Raw genomic sequence first — 27320 nt, 5'->3', positions numbered from 1 at the left:
TCCTAAATATCATATTTTGAAATGCGTTTATCTATTCCAAAGACTCTCTGCAGTCTGCTCTTTGCATTATATTTATGCGAATAAACTAGGTCTCTCCAAATGATTGCTTGCAACATGTTTGACTGGATTGCTATTCTATTAAACCCTGGTGATATGTATTGACGGTACTAGGGTCAACCCAAGTCTAGATTTTCGCCTTGATGAAACCGAGGGATATGAGCAATCTCTGGTCAATTGAGGAAATGTTTCATTCTCAGGTGATGCGATGTTGGTCGCGACTTGGTTTGCAATGTGTGACTTCTGGTTTATTTCCATGAACGTTTCACTAACTATTGATTCTATGGTGTAAGACGGTAAAAAGGCTGTCATATTCTTAGTAAAAAGTACTGATCCGACTCCGGCCAAAAATAGGAAGATCCAATCCGGCTCCGGTCCATGCGCCGCTCTAATGTATCTAATGTACTGTGTGTTTTGTGGTGTGGAGTTTTCATGCTATCACACAACGTTCCAAAAGACTTGTGTTTCTGGGAGGTGGTAGTCAAGTCACTGGTAATGGTCAGTCATGATTCCTGTGTGAGTGGCCTAGTTGGTACACTCACTTGCCAGACTGCAAAGACTTCAATGGTCCTGCTGGGGTAATGTCTCCGCGCCAGTAGGCAACTTTCCTAGTTAATTCGAAGAGTTTATGCGAAAGTTGAGCAGATACCATCAATTTTCCATGCCAATACATCTGTTGGCACAGGAACACACTATACAACATTTTAAAAGCTCTGCCTTTTTGAGTCTTATTGATTTTTCAAAATTTATTTATAATGTTGTCACAAGCTAAATAAAAATCAGTTTCGAAACCTCCTGCATTGTTACCGGTCACAAAGGTCCACCTGTTTAAAGCTATATTCGGCATAGCTTTGTTCTAATGTTTGCCACGTTTCCTTGCACTTGGAGCACTGCTGAATAAAATATCAAAGGGAATATCCATCTTGTACTACTAGTATCGTTTTGACTGTTGATTGATGTACATTTTATAATAATACGAGGCAATGTGTTCCTCAGGCAATGTGTTCCTCGAGTATGCGACTGGCAAGTAGCTGATACTGACGAATTCTATCAATATCAACTATAAAAATATGGTAGCGGGCCAGTCGAAATTCTTTGCATTCTTTATGTATGTTAGAAGAGTGATAAAACAGACTTTATCAAGTAGGCAAAGTGGCTGCTGTTTATGTCTCTCTCTCTTTGAAGTGATCGGTATTTTGTAGTTGAAACTAACATGAAATTTTTGTCATCTACGGTAATCTGTAAACAGCTAAATTTCTTGAGGATACAAGCCACTATCATCACTTATCAGGCGATACAGAATTTTATAATTGATCGGATTTTGTAGTTGTAAATAACAGGAGATGTTCGTAGTTAATCTCCGGTGTAATCATCTAAAATTCCTTCAGCATACGAACCAGTGGCACTGATAATTTAGCAGACGATCGACTATTGCAATGAAGCGCTGTGTTTGCACAAATGTGAACCTAGTTTGTTGGACCTTTAACATTACAATCCTCAAACAATGTTGATGGTGTGCTCCCTGTAGTTTCTATGGCAATGGTACCGCAGGTCAGGTTGAAAACCTCCAAAACTTCTGTACGTACACCCAACATAAGCCTGCATCTCATTATAACTTTGTAACATGTCATCTCCTTGTTAGACAATATATAATTCTGAACTACAGAAAGGGTTGATATGGACCGATATAAGTAACTGTTCTGGTAATCTACCAATATTTAGAACAGTGGTTCTCAAACTGAGGGGCGCGAAGCTGCAGTCAACTGAAAAGTTTTTCGCATCGCGATTTACCTCAAATTCATACCTATTGATCTGAATATAGTCCGGATTCCATATTTCAGAATGCTCTCGCCAACACGCATAACCTTCCATGCCATCAAACTATCCGTTGGGATTGCTAGCAGTCAGGCTGCAATTTGTGGCATGACGATAGGGGGGGGCACAAAATTTTTCACTATCACAAAGGGCGGCGTTGCGAGAAAAATGTGAGAACCACTGATTTAAAAGCAAGCATTGATCTCGGGCTGCTGTTGTACAAATGACACATGTCTATCCTGAGACATTCTTGATTGACAGCCATATGCGAACTCTTACGGTCTCTTACGGACCTTTCCGATTGGGTTATTTGGAATTTTGCTTTGAACTATGTCGTGTATGTCCATTGGGAAGACTGTGTCATTCGTATCGATAACACAATGCGCAGTGGCTTGTGATGCATGTGTTGTCTGCATTCATGATTTTCAATTGTTCCCTTTATGCCAGTGACAGTTTCCTTGACTGTGAAGGAACTATTCGATTTTTCGTATTACTCCTCCCACCAATAACAGTAGTACACAAGACCTATACCAAATATTGTTGGTTTTTACTTTTGAGTGATGCCATACTACTCATGTTATGCTTGCTCATAAAGTTCATCGGAAATTAGTTGAGAAAAGCCATTTCTGCTTCACCCTACTATAAGTCACAAGATTGTAATCTCCACTGGAATTGTAGTCTACTGCTCATTAAATTGGAATTATCCGTGAGCTTAACTTTATTGAAATATTGATGCTGGGAAGGTTGTAGCTTGTGGCTTGTTTTCGGCCTAGACTTGATAAATGTGATAACTGCATGACCTAATCTCATGGGAGTGGATTTGAAATATCTTTAATGTTGCTTGTTGAAAAAGATGACTTTTGAGCTGATGAATCAAGTGTGGTGTGGAGATTACATTCGTAGGCCTAATCCAAATAATTAACCCTATATATGAATATTATATCTCCTTGTCTTTTGTTTCCAGTCCAGTGGTACCCAAACTGAGTTTTGATGTTAGCAGGTTATATTTTTATTGTTAAGAAATAGAGGAGGTGCAGACAACCAGTTGCAGTAGCCCACACTACATGGGTCTTAGAAGCTTAATTCAATTCAATTTATTGATAAAAATGTTATCATATAAATATACCACAAGACTGGGATACAATGAAAGATAGGAAGGTGTCGAAACTTGGAGTTGTCTTCGAAATAATAATGAAATTGGTCATTCATGAATAGTATTTTATTTATTATATTTTATGTAGTATTTTAGTGCACGATTCTATCGTGTTGTTCGTTTTGCATCTATCAATAGTTTCAGACCTTGTACAGTGACGGGACCCCTGCAGGATATTGGCGCAAACCACCAATTTTGCAAAACCACTCATGGTTGTTAAGACTTTGTTAGATCATGGCTTCTTTGCTCTGTGACCCAATTCTACACCCTACCTGAGTATAGTAACTGATGGAAAGCAGTTTCGCAAATGTGACTGGATCGCTATTCCCTCCCTCTCTCTCTCCCTATACCCTGCCTGCCTTACTGCTAGAGCTTCCCAGGGAAACCAAATAAAAGGCAAATGTTATGGCACACAACGACCTGTGTAATACAGGAGTATACTTATAATGATCACGCTCAACCTTATTTTCATAATCTCTTATCTGCGACCCATGTCACTTATTGCCTAATACCCAACACAGTGAAACAGTGTAACGTAACCACTGAAGAGAGTCGTGCGAAGAAAGTTTTTGGATTTTTCCGTGCAAAACATTTGGACAATATCACATATGTACATTAGATCATCGAACCCCGTCATGGCCTATGTTTGGGTCGCGTTATCATACTTCAGGAACCACTCCATTCAGTTAGACTTTGGAAAATCTGCGTGATCGGCTGTTTGTTCTCGATGAAACCCTTTTTCTTGAAGTAGGTTTTTTCATCGTAGATGGCACCGTTGAGAAATCGCTTATCAGGCCTTAGTTGGGATGACAATGGTCTGATAGCGAAATTTTACTACTTTACTAATTACTGTCAGGGTTTTCTGTATTGGCTCTGAATTTGCCGATAGTCCGGACATTAACTTGATGCTGTACTTGGAATTAATCCCGATGCGCAGGCTACATTTCTTATGAGATTCCGCCTCAATCAATTTATCTTGTGACATTTACTCGATTGTGTCAGTCCGTTGTCTTTCTCACCCGCATAAATATGAACTCAATTTCTGTGATACATTGCCGACAATGTTTCCGTTTCTTTTTAGAGTCTCGGAGTCGTTTTGTACGTGCTGGTCTGCAGTTCTCTACCGTTTGATGACACTACGTTACAGGGCTTGCGGTCGAGAGTTATTGCTGGCAAATTTCGAATTCCCTTTTTCATGTCACAAGGTAAGTAAAGGCGACCGCCTTTATTTTCATGCTCCCCGCGTTTTGTTTTTCACTTGCTTCACTTCAGCTTACTAGTGAATTTACAAGGACATTGGTGATGGCTGAATGTCGTGTGAGATTGCCTTGTCATCCGTCATTCAGTGCTAAACTAAACTAAAAGCAATACTCTTTAGTCAAAACAACTAACTGTTGTGCAAAAAGATTAGTGGCTAACATACTTGGTGCAGGTACTCGAAAAATTAGCCTTGAACTCGGTAGCCTACTTACTATGCTGTCGCTTCTTCATATCATATCATCACGTCATGGTATGATGTGCAATGAACTAGTTTCTACCATTGTATATATAAACGATAACCAGATACACAAATTCCAGGCATAATCTGCTGACGGATCTTCCGATTTAATCTGTGCGGCGATGTTTTGGTTGTGAATTCGCGTACTGTGACCCAGATGATTATTTTTTCGTTGATGATATCAATTTGTGGTCCTTTTGACGTGATTTCAAAGGAAGAGTTGTGTTCGCTCTTTTTTCGTATTCTTTTTCAGGAAGCATTGCCGATCATTAGATATAAAATATTGTTGTTGCGGTCTTGTGGGTGTTAGTCTGGTGTGAATGGGGGTAGTGCGTTCGGGATTCGCATCAGCGTTATAGCTTAATCTGTTGCAGTTTTTTCTCAATATTTATTGTGACTATTTCGCATTGGTGTGTGTACTGTGTATGTTAGGATTTCACCAAGTTTTGTCAAAGTCATGATTTTTCGGAAATGTACGGGATGTGCCTACTGTAGATGTAATTACGCAACAAAAACAAACAATTGTGCCAAGACTGACTCTGGGTCACTGCGTGGGGCGTTGTTCGAAAGAATCCTGTGCTGGTGCACATTATTTCTGTGACATACATTTTAAGGGTTTATCAGTGTAAACTTATCAGACATTTGGATGTCTTTTTGTAAAGGGAAAGAATTGTTACATAACTTCCCCATTGTTTGCAAAATAACAAGAGATAATATATTATTTTCATCTATGATTAGCTGTCATTTTGCTACAAACTACAAACAGCGTATGGTTGAGATTTTTATTATCTGGTTGAGCAATCACAAAAACCTTGTTCCTTACTACGCTAAGCTATATTTATTCGTAATGAGCACAAAATCCAATGTACTTGTGTACCATGGAATGCTGTAAACTGTACCAGTGCCCATTCTGCTCCTGTCAAGGCAGGAAGTAATGAAACATTTACAGCCATCCGCACATCCGTGTAAATTTGTCACGCATTATTTGTGTTGAAGTTGGACTTGAAGCTCCACAATCATAGCCCAAGATAGCGATTCCTAGGCCTTTTACTGATGTAGCCCGATTCTGTACCTATATTTGGTTAACTTACCACTAAAAATGGTCAGCATCTACTCTAAACATATCTGGTATGCTGATTAGGGGCCCCGGGTTGAAATCAACTGCGATAGATCATGTTTTAAGAATCTCGATATCGAAAATGCTGCGCAAATCGATTGGCTGCTAGTTCCCGGTAAGACTCTGCAGTCTGCACGCGTGTCGAAAACTTTAAACTAAGAAGTGAAGCATCTGTACGTGTTTCTGCCAATGTGCACTGGATAATCAGTTTAATTTGTTACCGGTAATTATTGTTTGTTTGTGGCTCACTTGAGGTATTATAGGGCAACATATATCAAAATTAGTAAATAATTGCAGTGTTCGCAACTTCGATCGAAAACACGTAGAAAAAATGAAATCGCAATTCATCTCCCTTGCAGAATGCGAGCAGTTGATCCGCGGGATGCTGCTGGTCAACGCAAACCGACGGCTTTCCTTACAACAAGTCTGCGACCACGCCTGGATGAAAAAGGGCGGGCCGGATGAAAATTTCGAAAAGCTGATTGACGAATGCAAAATGACCGAGGAACTCAACAAGGTCGAGCCGCTCAACGAGATGATTTTAAACGAGATGGGGGCCGTCGGCATCGACAAAGAGCGTGTCCGCAACGTAAGCGCAATTATTTTCAAACACATTTTTTCACGGTGCGAAATTTACAACATTGCACACTTTAAATTATCTTCATTGCAACATCGATTGCAATAATACAAACAACATACTAATCTCCCATCAACATGCTCTGTTTTGTGTATGCTGTCTTCCATTTATATCTTTGGCGACGTATACTTCAAAGGTTGTTATTGCCATTGTCACAGTGGGATTTTCATGGTCTCTAATTCTGATTGTAACATCATACTTTGCCGTGTCGGTTTCACTTCTGAATCTGGTTGAATCCCTTTAGCGTGCCGAAAACTCTCAACAAGAGATACCCGAAAAGTCTTTGAGTTTTAACATATGTATTATCGCAATGGATGTCGCGATGTTGGCAATCTTTGAGTTACGTACCGCGATCAAGCTATTGAACAGCGGCCGGAGCAGATCAATATCGAGGCTTTGAATTTGCTGAATAGGTCAAATTTCGTACAGGATTTTTCCAGATCGCTGGCCCCTTCCTCGTAATCGGCGATAAGTTGCGTGTATTTTTCTGATTCGATCTCGAGATTCGAATGCCGTGTTTACTGTTTACGTCTTGGCACTTGCCGATTTTTGTTTTGCGGGCGTTTATTTTTCGAAACGCGCCCGCAATCCGTTTGTCCTCTGACGTCATACGCGTCTGGATGGGCTTGTTATCAATCTTCGTTTACTCGCCCCCGGGCTAAGACGAGCATCTTCTCGCTGAAAAATTACAGAAAAATTGTCGTTGGCCACGCTCGGTCAATCAAAGGGAAAGAGTTAATCGGGAGGAAATGGTTTTTAATGTCTCTGCGACGAGTCAAAGACAAATCGACACTGCAAATCTCATGGCTGTCCTTTCATCCCTAGGCCAATGAGTGTACAGCTGCTATCAATGGTGTTCTGGCCAAAAATGCTGATTAGCAAATGTGTGTGAATTTGTCTTGCCGTGTTCGGTGTCAGCCCATCATTCGCTGCTTTAGTTATGATCGTATCGCGGGCATTGCTTGTATGTGCGACAGGGCTTGTAATGACTCTTTGGAATGCAAGTCTAGGATATGTGTACAAAGTTTAAGTTGTTATTTCAAGTGCGCGGGTATAATCCATTGATGTCATAGAGAGTTTGCTTTGATAATCACATAATGATAAAGGATTAGTGCTTGTGTCTGGTGCTCCCTTGGTTTGGTTAATCTCGTTGAATGGGGTCCTTCTGGAGTCACTTTGTTATTACTTGTGTGATATTTAAATTGCCTTGTTCTGTTCGTTATTAATAAGGTATTGAACACTTGATTATTGTACATGAGTGGATTATTGTACATGAGTGATATATCTCCACTTCAGACTGTCCGATTTGAATGTTTCATTATCTCTAGATTGCACTTGTTATACCTAACTCAAAACGGGTGGCTGGCCACTTTTCAAAAATTCGTAGAGGCCGCCGGCCACACGACTTATCATTTATGTGCGCGTACTTTTGGATAGTTGAGTCTCCCATAACACACTACCATCATACTAGATAGGTCGTTTCTCAACAACCAGCTATTGCATCTTGCAGCACACGGCGCATCAAAATCTGGGATATGGGGCTCTATTTTACTTTTGAGAGTGAGAGTACAGTAGTACTGGCCAAATTGATTAACTGTAAATCCTTGTATTTGAGAGTTACAAAATACAATAGCCAGTATATTTCCACTCGTGCCACAAAGTATGATGCTGCTTTGTGTTGTGGTAATTTTACGTACCAGGTGCAGTACCGCTGTTTCACGAACCTAAATTTTGTGTGAGCCCCGAAGCATTGGTCTGTGCCACATCAGTGGATCTGCTAGTCGCACAAAGCCATAACACAAAATCCAATACCACTTCACTGAATCGTAAACGTAATCGTAATCGGGGTGCCAGAACAAGAAAATATGAGAAACTGCGAGCTGGAGGAAAATAGGTCAAGAACCACTGGCCTTGAACATGTAGGCCTAAATGATCCGGTAATCTTGAACGCAGACTATTATTCGTTCTGTAGAATCTGCTTGTATTTTTCCTTGCACGATTAAATTGGTATTCCATTTGAATACTTATCTGGTATCGTGATGTAGTTTCCAATACAATTAATGTACCGCTCTCTGCTTTTGCGCAGTCGATATTAAACGAACTGTACGACAATTACGCCGCGATATATTACCTCCTGCTGGACAAATGGAGGAGACACCGGCAAACGAAGCAGGCTCACGTGCAATCACAGGTTTCCGTTGATAATGTCGATCGTTTTTCGACGGGCTGTTTTCCAACATTTCGCATCGCAGATGAAGAGCGGGCGTTCCGCAAACCACGCGTCTTCGAGCGGTATGTCGCCGGACCCCGGAATCGTGATGGGCAACGTGCCCTCGCTACGTGTTCAGAGCAAGGGCGCCGCGAGTCTGGTGTCGCCGATCCTGACCTCGGGACCCATCAACGTAAGACGATTAGGAGACGCGCCAAGTAATTTTAATTGCGGCCGATATAGTCTAGAAAACGGAAGCTCCAAATTTTTATACCACACCGTAGATATGTCTTTGATGCAGACAAGTGGCCGAGTCTGGTTCCTATAACCAAGTTTCAGCATTTTATTCTTCGGTTAATCAGCATCTAATGCACAATCTCCATAGTGTGTCAGAAATTATAATGAACCACTTGGATTTCTAAGGGCAGATCTGCATTCCATTTGTCGGAATTGGAGACAACGGTCATTGAATTAAATAATCCGGATTTATGTCAACAGTTCTGAAATTTCCTATCAATATATACTGCTACGAGTCTGTTTATACTATCATGAGTGTAGTCTTGAAAGCAATTTATTTATTTTCGTGACGTCGCACCAGAATGCTTGCCGGATTGCGAGTAACCCACTGTGCTTTGGATGGGAGATTTTTGTATTCTGTGCAGGGGAAATTGTATTTTTTAAATTTCGTGTCTTATTATTTTCAATGTCTCGATCTCTCTCTCTGCCTTTTGCAGCCTTCGAACGCGATCCCGTCTATGATGGTGCCGACGTCATCGGGCAACGGCACCAATCTCCCTCCGTCAGTTATCTTGCCGTCTGGTATTCACGTACCCCATCTGCAGCTTAGGGACGAAAATGACAGAGTGATACCGGTATTGGATTTTATGTTTTTGGTTTTGGATTACATGCCGTCTGGTAGAGATGTACGAGGTCGTGGTCGTGTTGCGATCCGCTAGGTCCAAGTTACTTCATAATATTCAGAAACCTGTTCAGATCCAATCCCGTTTCGAATGGAGTGCGGTGTTCCCACCTAGTTGCAAACCATATACGTTACATGAATTTTACATCGCTTTCAAATTAGTTCAACTCAGTTCCCAGTCTCATTTGTCATCACGATTCTACTCTTGTTAAGGAGGACATGTCAGACGATTCCGACACGGACGAGCCATCGCCGGAAGCATTGAAGAGATATCTCTCTATGCGTCGGCACACGGTCGGACCCATGACAGACCCGAGGTACTTGTGAAGGTGCAACGTTTTTTCGTGAGCGTTTTGACGGAAATGCGTTTTTCTTTGTTCAGGGCCGAGATACCAGACGATTTACGAGCCCGTTTAGAAAACACCGTGAAGCAACAACAACAGCAAGTCGTCAACGTTTCAGAGGCGCTCGGCGCACAAGGTAGGTTGTTTTATGATGGCTGTTTAACTAAGTTGTTTAATGTAGAATGTTTTCTTATAAGTTTTTCATAAGATGTATACGCAGCGTTACCATAATCGTTATTCCTCAGATATCTCCTTATTTTGAAGTAATAATAATGATTACGACGGGACAACAGTGATGAATTTTTCAAGTTATCTGATTACTAATTTCGCGGTTCGGGTGCTTCACTATGCTTCGTTTTTAATGTCAATGGCAACCCTGATCTTAACCAGTCTGTGGTCTGTTCCCTTTCAGCTACGCTGGCCGAAGAATGTGGCGAGCGATTGTCCCCGCGGCCTACGCCCTTCATGAAGCAACAAGTACCCAATTTGAATTTGCCGCAGACCACGAGAAACATGCCTTTCATGACCATGCAGAGAACGTTGCAGTACAAGGTACTGGTGTTCGAATGATACTCGGAACAGTATCACGTTGCTGACTATATATGTTCGTAAACTGCATCCACTTGTGTGGTTCATTGTTGATTTTGCATTAGTTGCGAAGATGCATGTTGCGATTGTGAAAATAGCCCACCTCGAATTTTCCACCAAAAGTATGCGGACTTGCGGAGCCTCGATAAAATATACTTTTTGTAACTACTCCCTCGAGCACTTTCAGCCCTTACATTTTATATTTCCACTTGAGGTACTTTTACCATGTCTTGTTATTGATTCCGGTAATACCACAGCTACTGTTGTCATTAAAAGGCAATTATTTTCCTCTGTCTAGGAACAAAATCTGTTGAAGCCGCCTGCCTTTCAAATGGTGTCGCAAACACCGATGGGTCGAAGAGCTTCAGACGGCGGGGCCAATATACAAATGTTCGCTCAGGTATGGAATCCGATTTCTTTCTCCGGCCCAGTGCTCCACGTTAGATAAAGATTTGATATTGTTAATGCTTTGATTTAGCACTTTCTTACCGATTTAGCTTGCGGTTCGGTAGAATTTGAAAATTTCAGGAAGCAAAATGTTGCTTTGACAAAATAATACACAACTCGAAGTCAAACAATGAAAACGTTGATTTAATGGGTAATTTCTTACTTTCGTTTTGTTATCACAATCACACATGTTATACATGGTTTCATTCAAATTTCTTTGAGGGAATTCTTTGGTATCTCTAGTTAACTGACTAGCTGACTTCAACTGCTTGCATTTTGTATTCGAGATAGAAAATAAAAAGATTGTTTCGTGGGCTGGTGGTTTATAACCATTGCTTTAGATAACCTTTTACGATCGTACACCGCTAACTCTCTCTTACATCGGATTATGGATTTGAAATACGAAATAACAAGTACCATCTGTATTCAAGCGTCAATAGCTTTACCGATACCTCCCGCGCTCAGACTTTAAACTCTGTTTCAAAATACTCATTCACCATGTTACTTTCCACAGCAACTACAGCAGCGCAGGATGATGCAGGGTCAAAGCCAGCTCGCGGGCCCCAACACAACGACAGAAGGTCTGCTCGCTGCTCACCAGAATTCGTTCAACGACGACTCGGGCGTTTCCTCCCAGGTATGCGACTCGTAAATTATCTCGCCATATCTCGATAACCTCGTGGTTTGAATCGAAACACAGCACGGCAGCGTGTCGGCTGAATCGCAGTTAACGCAGGATTGCGACGATGATTCCGATGGCGAGCCGGATCCTATTGCGGTACAACGGTGAGTACTGTAGCCTACATTAAAAAGTTAGGATGTCACTATTTCAGCTTAAAAATCGCGTACGCTGGATAATAATATAATATTGGAGTATTTGGTTGTATCAAGTGCTGGCCATAAACAAGCATCTATGTTTACCCGAATAAAATACCCGGTGGTTATAAATCGAGTTTATCCATCTCGATCCTTCCCGTGTATTGCAATGGGAACGGGTCTGTTTGGGTGGAGATTGCTCATTTTTTTGAGAAGACCACGCGGGCTTGGAAGGCTTATGTTCTTTTATCCTAAATACAGCAATAAATATGCCCCCTTGTTGTGTCTCATATCGTGTGACATTGCAAAAACGCTGGGGAGCTAGATATTTCCGAATTTACCAAGAATAAATCCATTTTTTGTAGTAACGATTTGATTAGCAATGCTTTATGTGTCAGTCCGATTGTAATTGGACAGAGTAACGTCCTCGAAATGTGTTTTTCTCTCATCTTGTTTATTTTCCGACGGCTTGTTAAATGTCATGTCAGATCAACGTCCGACAGTGTAGCGGCGTGTTTGCACAGATGGCAGTGTCTTGATGTGCTCCGTTTTTAAGTAGGATGAACGTGAATTTTATTGGGCACCGCGTGGGTAACATCTGGTTTGCGCTAATTGTTTTCGTAACCCGTTAGCGTCTGGTTACTGTAAAGTAGAAATTTAAAATGTCAAATCGAGGTGTGATTCAATAATAATGTAAAACTAATGTACAATGATTAGCAGTCTTTATATATGTGACGCTGTAAAGCTGACAGGGTTATTAAATCAGATCAGCCCCAACTCCTGATGTAGCTTTGTATATATGCTTTTGTGTTATTCCATCAACGGCAGCGAAACTTGCGTTTGTACAGGTACCTCGCAGGCCGAGGCGGAAAACGCCAGTCTGTGCCGGTCAGCAGCCTGAGCGAAAACGCAGACGCGGGCCCGATGAAAGGCGCTTCCGGTCAAGTGCTGAGCATGCCGCCCGGGCACCACAGGCTGCAGTCGGTACGGTCCGGAAGGCGGACGTCACTGTTGCTACCGCCGGATAGGTAAACCCTGTTGGTGAAATTCCGGGATCGGCCGTGGCTTCACACTGTTGGTTTTCAGCGAATCGATGGCTAACGCGCAACCTTACAAAAGGCGGGCGTCTGACGGCGCCGCCAGCCTCGCCATATTTCGGCAGCAGCTCGAAGCCAGGTCGACGCAATTCGATAGCATGCAGCAACTGCAAGAGGTGAGCCTGGCGTTGATATCTGTGTGTCTGTCGATGTCTGACTGCTAACGCACTGTAACAAAGAGGCAGACAACTGCTTTTACAGCTACTTTTTTGCGGTACCCGAGAGTGTGCTTTTTGTTACAAGACTGTAGTAGTAGTAGTAGTGAATTTGTCCTTAGCTTAAATTATGATTGTCAGGCAAACGTATGTCGTTCTCATTTGTCATTCCGATGAGTTTTCATTCAAATGAGCTGCAACCTGGTCGCAGTTTTACCGTTTCCTTTTAATTGTTGTATCGTAAAGACAAAAACGCTGAATTTTGTAATGGAATCGTCGTAAAATTGCAAAAGCATTGAGCTACCTGCATCACCTCCCTGTGAGAGTTGTCCGAAAATGCTTCCAAGTCTAATAGTTGAATGTACACGATATGGAGTTACTCTTTAGTGCTGTTCCAAAATTCAACCCTCCCAAACAACCGATCCCAATTTGACGTTTAGGAGCATCTCCAACTAAAGCAGAGGTACATGCTCAATGGCGTGCCGACCAGGGCCCAGGACAAGACTCTGCCTCTTAGGGAAAGGCATTCGATTCGTCATCAAGTGCGTTTCCCTTACCTTTGTGAAGTCGTTCTGCCGTAAACAAGTCATCATTTCCTTTTCCAAGCAGAGATTGCATCACAGTTTATCACCGCAGGCGTCTCCACCGATGCCTTCGAGCCCGACAGCAAGGCAGGCTTCCGAATTACAGCACCAGGCGCTCCTGAATACACTGCAGAGGTACGCGACACTGTGTCCGTTAACGACTTTCGTCTGTGTTAGTGTGTCAAAATGCTAACGCTATCTCAGTGTGGTGTTTCGACTGCCATTCACGCCAGGCGCGTACGAACATGCCTGCAAATATTTAGTTTACTTACTCTACTAATGACATGGACCAGGGCACTACTTTGCAGTCGTGCAGCAGAGATGGTCAAAGTAGTCAGATTGCTACTGACATACAAGTAGAAGTTGTACCCCAGACATGGCCAAACTGCGGCCCACGACGTGATTCCGAGTGGCCCACGACAAGTTGCTTGGAATTTAGAACATTATGCATAGCCTACTTTGAAATGTTAAAAGGTGAACTAAAACCGTAGGTCGTATAAACTAAACCGGAAACATGTTTCGATGAAGCGTGTTTGTTTATATACCGCGTATAAGTGACCTACGTAGAGAGAACCCCTCTTACTGTCTGTTCTGTCAGCTCTGCATCGTATCTCAAATTCAAACATTCAACCTAACTTTGATGCACTTGTTAAAGCCCAGCGGAGGCTAGATTTCTCTCACCAAACAAGACTAAAAGACACTAATATATGAGTTCATTGTACTTTTTGTCTGCACAACGTGGCAGTTTGACAATCGTAATCTGACATATCTTGGTCATCATATTTCAAATACATCCTGGTGTCCTAATAGAAAGAGGGGTTTGGGGGTTAGTGTGATTAGAAAATAATTTAAAACCGTTCATGCCTACCACTTTGTAATCTTGTAATTACACTGTATAAATGTTTTTTTGTAAATTAACCCGCACTTCCTTATTACTAACACATCCAGTTGGCAGCTTATCTTGGCAAACTCATTTATTAATTCTAATTTGAGAAGAATAAAACAAGTACACCTCAGAAAATAGCTTAATTTACGGTTCGGCCCGCTATAGCATTTGTTGCTTCTCAATTGGGCCACCTGGAATAATAATTTAACCCCAGTTATACCCTGTAAATTTCTAGTCGATTACAGTAAATTATGATGTCCTGAACATAACAAAACCTCTTGAAGTAGGCCCACTAGTCAAGGAGTTATATAATTACGCTCGTCAATAAGTACGGGGGAGGGGGGGAGGGCTTTGACTCTGAAAGATATGATCTTCAGGTATAACGCAAAAACGCTTGTGATGCTACGAACATTTGGCTTTGTCATGGCAAGTCTGATCGCCGTAGCGATGCAAACCTACCCTGAAACAACCGCTGCAAATTATTTCCTATTTTCAGGTTACAGTTGCAACAGCAAGGTGGAAACTCGCCGCCTCACTTGCAAATGCTGCGAAACAGCCCGTTGATGACGCAGCCGCCGTCGTTACCGTGCGGGGGAAGACCCGTGTACAGCCCGCCCCATCATATGAAGCAACAGGTAGTTGCAACTCCCCAACTGAAGCGGGGCAAAATCAAGTAGCCTACCAGAGCAATTCGATTACGCACCGAGTATTCGAGTTGTACTTGCTGTGACGTAGTAGCAGCAGTAATTAATACCTCTAGAACTGGATGTTTAATTTGTTAACACATCTGGGATATAGCCAAGGTTGCTGTCGACATGGATCAAAAATTAAGGACAGCTGAAATATTTCGAGCAGCCTGCCAGCCCTTGTCACGGCCCCATTGTAGTTATTGGTGTTTGCATTGTCTGTGCGAATAATGCAAATTAATAGTATAAGTCTAAAATGAGGACAAAACTTATAAATAATAAGGACAATGTAGTTTAGTTTTGAGAGATCGGCCTGGACATATTACCATGAGACAACATACCACCAGTCGATCGTTATTTAACAGAGATGACGATCGTGTGTGTGAAGGCATCAGAACATCAATTCAATAAAATAGGTTAGAAAATTAGTCAAGAGGTGCCAAATTTCAGCACTCAATAATACCAACACTCAAATCGGTATAATTGACACTTGATTTGGATTCGAGTAGTCAAACCATATACGCCTGGCCCTGTGACGTCACTAGGGACGTGTTATGACCTTTGACCTGCACATTCCAGCGACACCAAGCGCTTTTTCGTCAGTCGAGCGACAACTCGCCGCAAGCGCAGAGTCAGAGTTTTGAAAATGGCCTTCCAAACGAGGTAGGAGACGGAAGTCCTTATCTTGAAAATCATGATTTGCGCATGACGGCTCGGTGTCGTTTTTTCAGTATTTACAGCGAGCCGAAGACGCCCACACTCCCCCCTCCGTGGAAGAACAGTTTCAGTATCAGAGGGCATACAACGGCAGTTCCAATCCTCACAATATGGTGAGATGCTTCGATTGTATTGCGCAGGGGTTCTCAACCTGGGGGCCGTCAGCCTTTTCAGTGCGAGCATGGAGAAGTTTGAAAAGATTTATGATCTGAAGTCTACTATACCAAAAGAAATAAATTGAATTTAAATAAAAGATACCAGTACAGCAAGCTCAACCCATCGCATTAACCTAATATGTAATTTCTAATTAATCTACTATCATGGTTATTGGGCGTCTGTATCATTTTATCTTTCATACTACCAGTTACTGCATGAAACAGTTTCTAATAATAGACATACCCTTCGATTTTTCAAAATTTTGGAAGGAGGCCACGGTGTAGAAATGGTGGGGAACCCCTGGTATAGCCAATAACAAAGACAGTAGGCCGTAGAAATGTCGTTTGGCTTCATAGACAGTTGATGGCGGCAGTGAGTTGGAGACAACCGAGGACAGTTCATCAATTCTGCGTTCCAGAATGTGGACCTGGCCGCACTGTCGGTATCCGAGGCGTGTTTCTGGATTCGAGGGCGGCGGTATGTTGCTTTGAGTCGCAGACAGAATCACAGTATAGGCTTGGGCCGGTAAAGTAAGGACAGGCGTAGTTAGACGTAATTTTTGCTAAATGAACGATAGTAATTTGCAGTCAAGACCAGTGCAGTTTTGATTTTCCGCTGTGTGTGAGCTATTTGTGACAATCGGTCAACGTTTGTTTCACATTACTTCCTCTTTGCCAGTTTTCTAAACCGTATTACTCACTATACACTCCGATAGTCTTGCGTTCAAGAAAGTAGCCAACAAAGTGAATTTGAGTAATAGCATGCTTCTACCGGTGCCGTTATAGACTACAAGCTGTTCTTCTCAAGTCCGGAATTCGAAGCGACCGAAACGCTAGCCGCATGTGACATAATGCGGCACGTGCAAGCCTCGTGTGAGCTTGAGAATCAATTCTCGGTTGAAAGCGACACCGATTTCTTGCGGTGGGTCGAAAATTTCCAATTGGAACTGGATGATCTGTGGACGTTCCTTGGAGATGCGACTTCAGACGAGATGCAGCTAGCAGTCGATCGGTTGTTAGCGGAAGTGAGTCGTCACGCGGTGGTTCAGTATTTGAGTGAAATTGCTACGAAAGGTTTTAGGAATGGTCAGGTTGTATGCAAGCAGTTTGCTGTTTTGATGCTAATGCTGGACATGTATTGAGTATTCTCAAATGCACGACATCATCACATTTTACGTCATTACAGATTCGCTGCTTATTTATTTTTTTGGTCATTTTAAGATCTTGGAAACGAGTGGCTCTCGCAAAGTAGAAAAAGGATTTGCTATTCTATTTATACTTCGTTAAGGGACCATTATCGTTTGCACCGGATAATAGTCATAAAGCAAGGAATGATAGAATATGAAAGTATCATTACATGTTTCGCACAATGTTTAAATTAGTACAGTTGATTTGGCTTGGTTTGGTTCGGCTCACTTTTGACAGAATTAAGAGTAGCGGCTTTGTCCAAGTTAGTAGTTGAGCATAAAATCAAGTGTTTGCTTTATGCTCATCTGTAAAGGCACACAACACATTCAAAATACGGTACTGTTGCAGAGGCCAGTCGAGTGTATTTCAGCCTGTTACTACGTCGTTATTTTGTCAGGTGCTTGCAGCAAAACATGGGCGTACTGCAATGCAATGCGGCTATTTTTGATCTAAAATTTGCCTCCTCTGTTGTGTTCGCAAGCGATTACTGCGAGGGGCCTAGGACAGAAAATATCATTCAAGAATGTCGTCGTGTATTCATAAAGGTGTATTTACTAGGAATGGTGTGAACCTCTGAAAAGTTCAGGTTCATGTGAACACAAACCTTTTCGAAAGGTTCTTTGTGAACGCGAACCTCACGTCACGTGACGTCGTATTGCTACTTCCAACCCTACATTTCAGTGAAGTGATAGCCTATATTAATGTACACTTTACCTATCCACGACTCTGGCCACATAAGTCCACAATGCTGAAGTACATATTGAAGTTTTAAAAGTCTCCAAATGTATCAACTTGGGTAATCAAATGATATAATAATCCCATAAAATCAATATCTTCTGTCGCTTTGCCAATAATTTTGACGAGGACTTGCAAAGGAATATAAGCTTACGCTACGCCTTAACGGTCTAGGCCAGACCGGACAATGCATTCGGCATCTGAGCAGTGCTACGTTGATATTGAGCAGAGTGTAAAACGGGTTTCTATACTTGCTACCTATATTACTCCATTAACAAGTTGTACTGCAGTAGCCAACACCTCAATCGCACGGATTTGGTTTTTATGATACAATAAACACATGAAATCAAGATTGACCCGGCACGCCTGCTAGATTTTTTACATCAGACAACGATATCAACTTCATTGATTGGTTGAATAATCATCATTCACTGACTACCTACATGTAGTGTATTTAGCTCTTGATGTTGTGTAATTACGGGTCAAGTTCACAGCAGAGAGTCACTAACTTTTGTAACAAAGGAAGTAAAATTTTGGAGATTTTCAACGTGCATGCTCGTGTAGTGTTGATTTTTTATGCTGCCAGCACCCTGCATATAGTGGCCCGCAGTTGAAATGCATTAAATTTCAATCAAAGACATTATAATGAAGTGAAAATTATAATATATGAAAAAGGTTCATGGTGCAGAACCTACCAAGGTTCGTTTGTGAACATGAACCTCCACATTTCTGAGGTTCACACACAGAATGCGAGCAACGTGAACGTGAACCTCACGTTCACACCATCCCTGGTATTTACACGACCTTCCTTTTTTTACTCATCCGTGGAAATATTTATCTGGCTACTACTTAACTTCTCATGCCCGTTTGTTGCGTCGCCAGGATCCGCCGACAGTGCTTGCAAATCAGATGGCTCCGCATCATCCGGTTTTGCAAAGGCAGCAGCGTATCGACGACAACATAAGCGGTATCGACCATATCGAGAACATGATCACTAGTTGTGAGTTGCTTTTTCTACTTTCGTGTATGCGTACGTAATAACAGAGTCGGAGATTAAAAGCGGTGTGACGCTCGGGCATATTTGACAGTTTTTGCTGTGAATGAAGTTATATATTATCTTGCTGTTATCTTGTCTTGCGTTGAAAATTGGGCTGGTGTAGAGGTCAATTTTAGCTTGTGTACTATGAATGAACTGTTCCTTTGTAAACTTCCTACTCAGGAACTCAATATTAGAATCGTTCACAACACTTTTAATCTCCTCTCGATCAATCGAATGAAATTAGCGATGTGCAGGATCAGGAATTTGGATTCATACCGAGGCAGTGAATGGGATGTGGTTAGGATCTTCTGAATTATAGACGTTGCTACTGTAACTTCACATAATGGTGCAAATTTCAAGCTTGGTACTGAATCCAAACCCAGTCCGCGCATATCTCTAACGCAAACCCAATTTCGATTTAATCTGTAATTGATTCGTACTGTATGTAGATGACGCAGGAAGCCATGAGTTGGTGCCAGATCAATACGCTTCCCTTATGCCTTCTCAGGTAAGCCCTGTCGTCCGGGTGTGTGATTTACGTGTTTTGTTTATCGACTAACCTTTGCGTGTTACCAGGCAACGAGCGATAGCGGTTAGGGCTGGGCAAAGTCGAGTACCTGAGTGATTCGATTCTGAATTCGGCTATTTGGCTTCGATTCGAGTATCACTTGTTACGACTAGGGCGTCAAAAGTAGTCAAAATTGTAGCGTTGGGTCAAAAAATTGTCAAAATTGTTTGCAAAGTCAAAATATTTTTGCAACCTGCATTTTGTTTGTATTATAGATGTTTGCACTTTCGGTGAACTTATCATTTGACATTTTACAGCTTGTAGCCTACTTCATAGGCCTACCATTGTAGACGGCCCATTGTATGCTCATTGTGAATCATAAACGATGAAATGAAACAAATAGGTTGACATGGTGTTATGCTCAACGTACCGCAATATCCCAACTGAAGCAACATTGTCACAATGAAGCAACACAGTGTTGCCAGCCAACAACTGCTGCTGTTGAGCATGCTTTCTCCATTATTGGCAAGCTACTTAGTAAGGACAGACACTTTCTATCCGAGAATGTTGGAAAGTATATTTTGTTGTTGTTGTTGTACTACAACAAATTTTAATGATTTATACCAGTGGTTCTCAAGCTTTTTCACTGTGGGAGCCATTTTATGAACCTCAACTCTGTCGGGAGCCGCATGATGGCACGAATAACGTAATTTATTGAGAATAGAAAAATATCATCAAAAATGGTATCAACGAAATGGTGTACGGCTAAAATAGCGACGGCCTTAATAGCGACGGCCAAAACACCGACTGGCCACAACAGCGACGGCCATAACAGCGACGGCCAAAACCGCGATTGGCTCAAACAGCGACGGCCAAAACAAATACGACAATTTCCCCAGACGACACTGTGACAGCGGGCACTCCCCATACGGACAACTTCCGAAACGACGTTACCCAGCCACGTCCCTTCACCGATGGTATACCGAGGTATACCCTTCACCGTTGAAGCCGATTGCGGATGATTTACAATTTACATTCTTCCAGATAGTAAATAGATAGTGATCACCACAGATTTAGCGTCACAACATGTTTATTGAGACTTAATCCACAATCTTTCTGAGTTCCGAGAGCATGTGAATTGAGTTTGGATGAACAAGGCGTGACGCTAAATCTGTGGTGATCACTATCTATTTTGCAACTTAGTGCGAAACTTGAAATTGAATTTGATTTTTCACAAGTTTGTCATAACGAGGTTTCATCGTGGAGGAAGCTGTGCACAAGAGCTGTTTCAGATGACGATCAGTCAATCGGTTGCGATATTTGCTTTTGATCCTCACTAATTTGCTGAAAAGGGCTTCACATACATAGGTTGAACCGAACATGCAGGCATTCTTCGATGCGTTAGCTATCAGGTTGGGGTATTTTTCTTCAGGAACAGCACCCCAAAATTCAAGGAGTCCATTGCTTTGAAACAACAGTCGCAATTCTATATCGGACTGCAAGTCCAGCAGTTCCATCTGAAAAATATCAGGGGCAGTGGCGGCCATTGGGTTTGAAAATATATTCATCAGGGGTACGGAATGATGCATTCCCTCTATTCGACGTTTAAACCCGTCAATCAAGGTACTAATAACCTGGTCATATGTTTTGAATGATCCATTCTGTCGGTGGTTTGAAAGCGTTACAAAATGTGTCGTAACACCCTCCTCTAGGTGCTTTCTCCAAAGACACAATTTCTCAATGAAACCAGACACTGTCCCGTACCAGGCGTGACAGAGCTTGTTATTTCCTTGTAAGTTCCGATTTAGTGACGACAGGTGTGAGGTAATATCCACCATGAACGCCAAGTCAGCAACCCAGTGTTCGTTTCCCAACTGAGGGATGTCTTTCTTTCCTTCGACAAATATTTTAATCTCAGGAAGTAGCGCGTAAAATCTTTTGAGGCATGCAGCTCGGCTTAGCCATCGTACAGCGGTGAACATGATCAAGTCTCCATGGTCAGCATCAATATCGGTGAGAAAAGCCTTGAATTTTCGATGGTTAAGTGCGTTTGCTCGAATCCAATTTACGGTCGATATTACTATATCTGTCACATTGGACATCTTTAATGATTTAGCAACAAGACTTTCCTGGTGTATAATGCAGTGTTGCCAAGTCACAGCGTCAAGATTCTGTTCAGCACGCCATTTGTTGACGAGTCCTTGAAGACCTAGATTTTTGCCGAGCATTGCTGGGCAGCCATCTGTCGCCAATGAATATAATTTCGATTTGTCTAAATGCGCTTCTTGAAGAGTAGCATGAAATTCACGAAACATGTCGGTTCCCTTCGTTGTGCCATGAATAGATCGCAAAGTAAGAAACTCCTCGCAAATCTTGAAATCTGGCATGACTCCCCGGATGAATACAGCTAATTGCTCTATGTCGGTAATGTCGTTAGTGCTGTCAAGAGCAAGCGAGTAGTAAGAAAAATCTTGCGACTTGTGAATAAGTTGCTCATGCAGATCTTGGGATATGCAATCGACACGACGCGTTACTGTATCATTGCTAAGCTGCAATTTTTTAGCTTTCTGCTGAATGGCAGGAGAACAATTGTCTTCGGTAAACAAAACAATAGCCTGCTTCGTAATTTCGCCATCAGAATATGGCTTCATATTGCTGGCCAATAGATGACTGATCTTATATGATGTTATTGTTACCTCTTCGGGTTCTTTTTTTTTTAAAAACATTTTTCCTTGTTTGCTACGCTCTGCTTTCAGACATTCTAACTTCCGTTTCCTTGATTCACCTTGATAGACGTCGTATTTTCCCGCATGTGTTTTATAATGCCTCTTAACGTTGAAAGATTTTACACCGTTTATTATTATAGGGCACAGAAGGCATTTCGCTTTGCCGTTTTCCTCAATTTGAAAATACGCCTCTTCCCATTCACTTTGAAAGGCCCGATTTTCTTGCACAAGGGTGCGAGATTTCTTTGCAGGTTGATCTGAACCTGACATTATCATTGAACCAAAGTCTCCGATATTTTCTAACGCTATCAAGATCAAAGCAAAGAGTAAGAAAATAAAGTACCTGCAGTTACCCCAAACGTTGATTGTCTTATTGACCGAGTCTCTTGTCACCCGTATTCTAATATGAGCCGCCGTCTCGAGCGAAATAAACTTCGCCCGTCTCATTACAGACACCTGATTAGGCTTAGGTCAGACGGTCAGAGCCTTCAGTAAAGCAGTAAAGGTTCGGATTTAAAGCCTACCGAAATTACTATCGGTAATGTTACGTCACAACCCGTACAACTTGTATTACGTAGGATTCTATTGTGATCAGGGAATGACCTTCGCGTCAGTAAACGTGAACATAAACGTACATTTGTTGTGTTGAAGGCGCGGAGAGCAGTCGAGAGCCGCATGCGGCTCGGAGAGCCGCGGTTGAGAATCACTGATTTATACCATAATGCTTGATGTAACTACTGGAATTCTTCATAGGTCGAGATTTCTTTAAAATAAAGTTTTTCATGTAAAAATTTGTCAGTTTATAAGTCAAAAAAGCATTTTCAGGCCAAACTACTTCGTAAAGACACACAGTTCCAACCCGAAATGAAGATAAGTAATATTTTGTGCGAAAACACCTAATATACATACATGAGGGCAAAATTTTCTCAAAATCAGGTTTTTTAGGTCATAATCTTCCGTTTTTTAGGGGAAAAAATCATCCTATTGATTATTTATATCTTAACAGAAAGGAGCGTATCGTTTCAGTACTCGAAAAAAATAGTCTTTCCTTGCTCGACTTGAATCACGAGAAATAATACTCGACTCAGATCGAGTACTCGAGAATCATTTCGCTCAGCCCTATTAGCGGTCGTTTATCGCTATCGCCTTTGCAAATATTGTCATAACTCTAAATTTTCAGCAACACATGCTTTATCCTGGTCTGGTGTCTGTCGTCGATAATTGCAATAACAGTAATAACGCCACTGAGGAGATGGCGGCAAATGTGTATTCGGCGCCGGGCCACGGCATGAAAGAAACGGACAACACGGTGAGTGCTGAGGATGGCGCAGTTAATGAAGGCTGCTACGGCTTCATTTTCGAAATGCGCGACTAGATCTAGAACCAACTTGACCTTTGAAAATCCGCGTCTAACTAACTGAAACACAACCGTTAACCAACTATATTCAATTTTGAAATCGCAAACGAGCCAAGAAATATCGAAGACAGCATTTGGAAAATGGAAGTACCTAACGCCCCCAAAAAACCCATCCCTGGAAACTGTTAGCAGTGATGACTCTCAGCTAGCAATGAGCGCAACACTAACACACAACAGAACGTCGACATCACAATGCACTTCAAACGATGACACATGTTTTCTAATTTGAATGGGCAAGTAGAACTAAATTCTAGAACTACCCAATTTTCAAAATCCGCAACACGAACTAGCATGGTAGCTTGTACGAATCTGCTATGCCACGTTTTCAGTGTGAAATGGAGCAGGACAACCAAGACGGTCGCAGCGGCGATCCGGGCTCCGACAGCGTCTTCCACCAGCCGCACACTGTATTTGCGAGCAACATGCCGCAGGCTTACGCACAAAGCCAGCACGCGGCGGACTTCGCCAGGCATCCGCATCGGATGGCTTTGGGGCGTCCGGCTGGGATCCCCGGTAAGGAGACTTATACAATATCTGAATAAAAGTCTGCTCTTTGATGTGGTTTGATGTTGTAGTCGCAGAAGCCTGTCTAATGGGTTATCTACGGATGTAGAGTCGAATGAAGATATAGCTTTATGTAGCAGTAAAAACAGCCTATCTGAAAAGGCTTGATGACAAATGAGTACTAAAATCAAGGTTAACAAATGAAATGCGTAATCAAAAACAATCGTGTCACTGACGTTCGGCATTGAGGAGAGTTGTTCAAAAGGATAAAGTTTGACTGTGTCAAATGGTGTTTTTTTATATTTAGTTATTGTTAGTTTATTATTATTGATATAATACTGCTCGAAGAGACTCTTGGAGGTACAGAACTCAGTATACAATTCAATAGAACCCAAATATTTTCGGCTGACACTCGTCCGGGGTAATCGCCTGCAACTAGTGTATCATTATCGTATTACAAAATATGACCGGCGTTTAATTTAAATGCAAGTGACGCCATATTTGGTGATACGATTGTTGATAAACATTGTCTGATAGTTGCTGATGATTACCTCTGACGAGTGTCAGCCAAAAATATTTGGTTGATTTTGAAGTGAATGTATCTTCAACTATACCGTTACAGCACATTGTGATCCAACCCTCACATTGCTGCCGTTGTTCAGGGTATCAAGTGAATCCATACTACGCCACCCCAGTAGCAATGGGCCAGTTCGGATTCATGCAGTGGATCCCGCACCACAGATCTCCAAAGCTGCCGGTCCTTGGTGAAGAAGACACCTCCCAAGGCGGCCTGTTTGTCGTTCATGACCGGGGCACGCAACCCGCAAGGACTTTATCGCCGGGGGAGGTCCCGTATCCAGACCGGGCCGCCGAAGCCGTAGATATGTCCGGGAGACTCTGTAACGGCAACGCAAACACAGGACCGGACCACTATGTAGACTTCAAAATATCGCGGCCCCGGTCCGCGGACAATTACGAAGCTGGGCAGGTGGAAGCCGGCAGGGGTGAACAATACGCTTGGCGGGGTGATAATATAACACCCACGTCGAGCAACAGGTTTTCTCCGGTTTCTATGATCGCGAGGGTATCGTCGCTGTCTGGCGGTCAGGCTAATCATTCTGAAGGTAAGGCGACCAGGGTTGTAACTAGGGCCAGGCAAAATCGAGTACCTTGGTGGTCCGATTACGAATTGAGTATTTGGCTTTGAGTCAAATATTCGAGTATCACACATGGTTTATTTACTCTTTCACAGTATCATGGCTAATTCCAAAAATCGCCTGTGATTGCCTCAGCAATTTTGCGTTGGTCACGAAGATTCGAAGATGCATCTCGCAATGTTCTTCCTCTATGCAACGGAATTGCAATTTGCAAATAACGTCCAATTTTATCAATATCGGTACTAATAACAGTGATTGTTGATACCTACAACTCCTATTTCATTTATTATTAGTAATTTTAAGAGACATTTAAAAGCACTTGCTTTCGCATTAAAGAAGTTGAAATCGGAGTCAGAATCATTTTCACAAACTCTGACTCCAGCCAGTATTTTTTCACGACTCCGACTCCAAGGAGTGCAAGCCAGGGTGCAAAGGGTTGATTGTATTTTCAATGTCACTCTGTTAGGTAATTTACTAATCCAAAAGAGCAGCAAATTCAAGCCCGAAATATTTTCCAAGTCAAACACCAAAACTTGACCAGTCCATGCACGATGTGACTCTTGCCGATTTTTGATTATCACGATTAATAAAATGACCCAAGCCAAGTCGCATACACAAAGTGACTGAAGCAGCGTTTTTCATATTTTCTTATGATGTTGCATTATTATGTTCATATTATATTTGATATGATCTTGTTCAGGTACGAAGGGCTCGAACCCAAAACTGTCGCAGTCGAGCGTGCGTTTCAACGTGTCGATCACAATGCCGACAACAAAGCACATAGGCGACGTCGCGCACGAGATTCAGAAGGCCATCGACGCGTGCTCGTGCGCGCTGACTTACCGAAAGGAATCGGAACACAAATTTGCACTTAGTAAAAGCACAGTCCAGCTCGAGATGGAGGTATGACGCAAAGTATTGGTGACGGTCGCACCAGCTTGCTGCTAATTCGGCAACTCGTTGAATTTGGCATTAAAAATGCAATAACTATTTTTATGAAAGCGATGCATCAATTTTGTATTAGGAATTTTGAAAATTGGTGTTTCGCTGAATATGAGAGTCAATTGTGATATACGGTGCTTGGCAAATTCGACACTTGGCATGTATGTAATAATGTATTCAGGTTAGAGTATGGATAGGTTAGGATTAGGTGCCGCTAACTGCTCAATTGAACAATCGCCAAATTCACAGGCGATTGAATAGTGTATCTTTCTGAAATGGCCCAAGGATATCCACAAAAAACAAAGATTGTGGGATTTTGGTCGCTGGCTGCTGTTGGCGATGACTTTTGGGCAGAGGTGGTCAAATTAGTCATAGTTAGTACTAAGTTAGCAGTAGAAGCACCGATTTCAAGTAGGTAGATAAGCAAGTGTTCTTGGCTGAGTAGTGTGAAAGCGTAACCACTTTATCAAGTAGTGCAAATAGGCAAGTACTGCGAACTGTCAAAAAGTAGAACTATTCGGCTACTGAACACCTATTATCTTGGGCTCGTGCCGTGAATGGATGTGATCACGAGGGCTGTGGAAGTTGTGATTTTGTGAAATTTTGCCGTGTTTACCATTATACGTTCCATTAATAATCAATTATGAGGCACTGTATCCCCGCGAATCGCTCAACAGATTGGTGTTAACCAAAGTTCCCTCTAATTTTTGACGAGTATGCGCGCAGTCCCTTGGAACACAGTGCGCAACGACTAAAAAGAAAAAGGTCATCACTTCGGATTTTTTGTGCGCAACCTAGATTTTCTTTGCGCAGAGACCGTGTCAGCACTGCGCAATTGCACATGTGCGCAGCTTAGATGGAACATTGGTGTTAACCTCTTGTCAGCCATTACTTTTTGTTTTGTCGCAGGTGTGCGCTGGTCATCAATCTAACGACTTGAAGATTCGGAAGTTATCCGGAGATAACGTCGAGTATACGAACTTGTGCAAAGAATTATTAGCCGGTGAGTGGCAAGACGAATTTTCGTAAGATTGCAACATTTGTTCCCCAGAAATGAGTGGGAAGGCCCATAAATTTTTGGGTGGTTACGGTGAAACGCTCTACTGTGTTTTGATAGTATCGATCGCATAAGTTTAGCAAAAGCAGTCACTCATGTCTTGTTTGAAAGATGTTAACTCTGTCGCAGTGAACAGCACGTACAAATTCGCACTAGGCATACCTATT

General features: G+C 42.1%; 1 protein-coding gene across 3 annotated transcripts in view; it reads left to right on the top strand.

Moving 5' to 3' along the window:
• LOC145449588 (serine/threonine-protein kinase SIK3-like) overlaps nt 1-27320 on the top strand; it is a 68432-nt gene that overhangs the window by 39880 nt on the left and 1232 nt on the right. The window contains exons 6-32 of one of the 3 annotated variants that reach the window (XM_080327974.1): nt 4107-4230; nt 6000-6229; nt 8364-8468; nt 8530-8679; nt 9221-9358; nt 9619-9722; nt 9788-9885; nt 10162-10301; nt 10636-10737; nt 11299-11421; nt 11485-11570; nt 12449-12628; nt 12687-12813; nt 13293-13394; nt 13459-13571; nt 14819-14957; nt 15588-15671; nt 15740-15838; nt 16238-16358; nt 16667-16905; nt 18686-18803; nt 19292-19350; nt 23257-23385; nt 23823-24006; nt 24660-25121; nt 25855-26057; nt 27006-27099. In XM_080327974.1, coding sequence (XP_080184100.1) covers nt 4107-4230; nt 6000-6229; nt 8364-8468; nt 8530-8679; nt 9221-9358; nt 9619-9722; nt 9788-9885; nt 10162-10301; nt 10636-10737; nt 11299-11421; nt 11485-11570; nt 12449-12628; nt 12687-12813; nt 13293-13394; nt 13459-13571; nt 14819-14957; nt 15588-15671; nt 15740-15838; nt 16238-16358; nt 16667-16905; nt 18686-18803; nt 19292-19350; nt 23257-23385; nt 23823-24006; nt 24660-25121; nt 25855-26057; nt 27006-27099 — 3853 coding nt within the window. The remainder of the gene's footprint in view (nt 1-4106; nt 4231-5999; nt 6230-8363; nt 8469-8529; nt 8680-9220; nt 9359-9618; nt 9723-9787; nt 9886-10161; nt 10302-10635; nt 10738-11298; nt 11422-11484; nt 11571-12448; nt 12629-12686; nt 12814-13292; nt 13395-13458; nt 13572-14818; nt 14958-15587; nt 15672-15739; nt 15839-16237; nt 16359-16666; nt 16906-18685; nt 18804-19291; nt 19351-23256; nt 23386-23822; nt 24007-24659; nt 25122-25854; nt 26058-27005; nt 27100-27320) is intronic. The other 2 variants (XM_080327975.1, XM_080327976.1) reach the window with 2 other exon arrangements.

The sequence above is a fragment of the Botryllus schlosseri genome, chromosome 11, assembly GCF_051294905.1.
Source record: "Botryllus schlosseri isolate E-star chromosome 11, Bs_hap1, whole genome shotgun sequence".
NCBI lineage: Eukaryota > Metazoa > Chordata > Ascidiacea > Stolidobranchia > Styelidae > Botryllus > Botryllus schlosseri.
The sequence above is the reverse complement of the archived record's forward strand: the minus strand, read 5'-3'. Positions and strand labels throughout refer to the sequence as shown.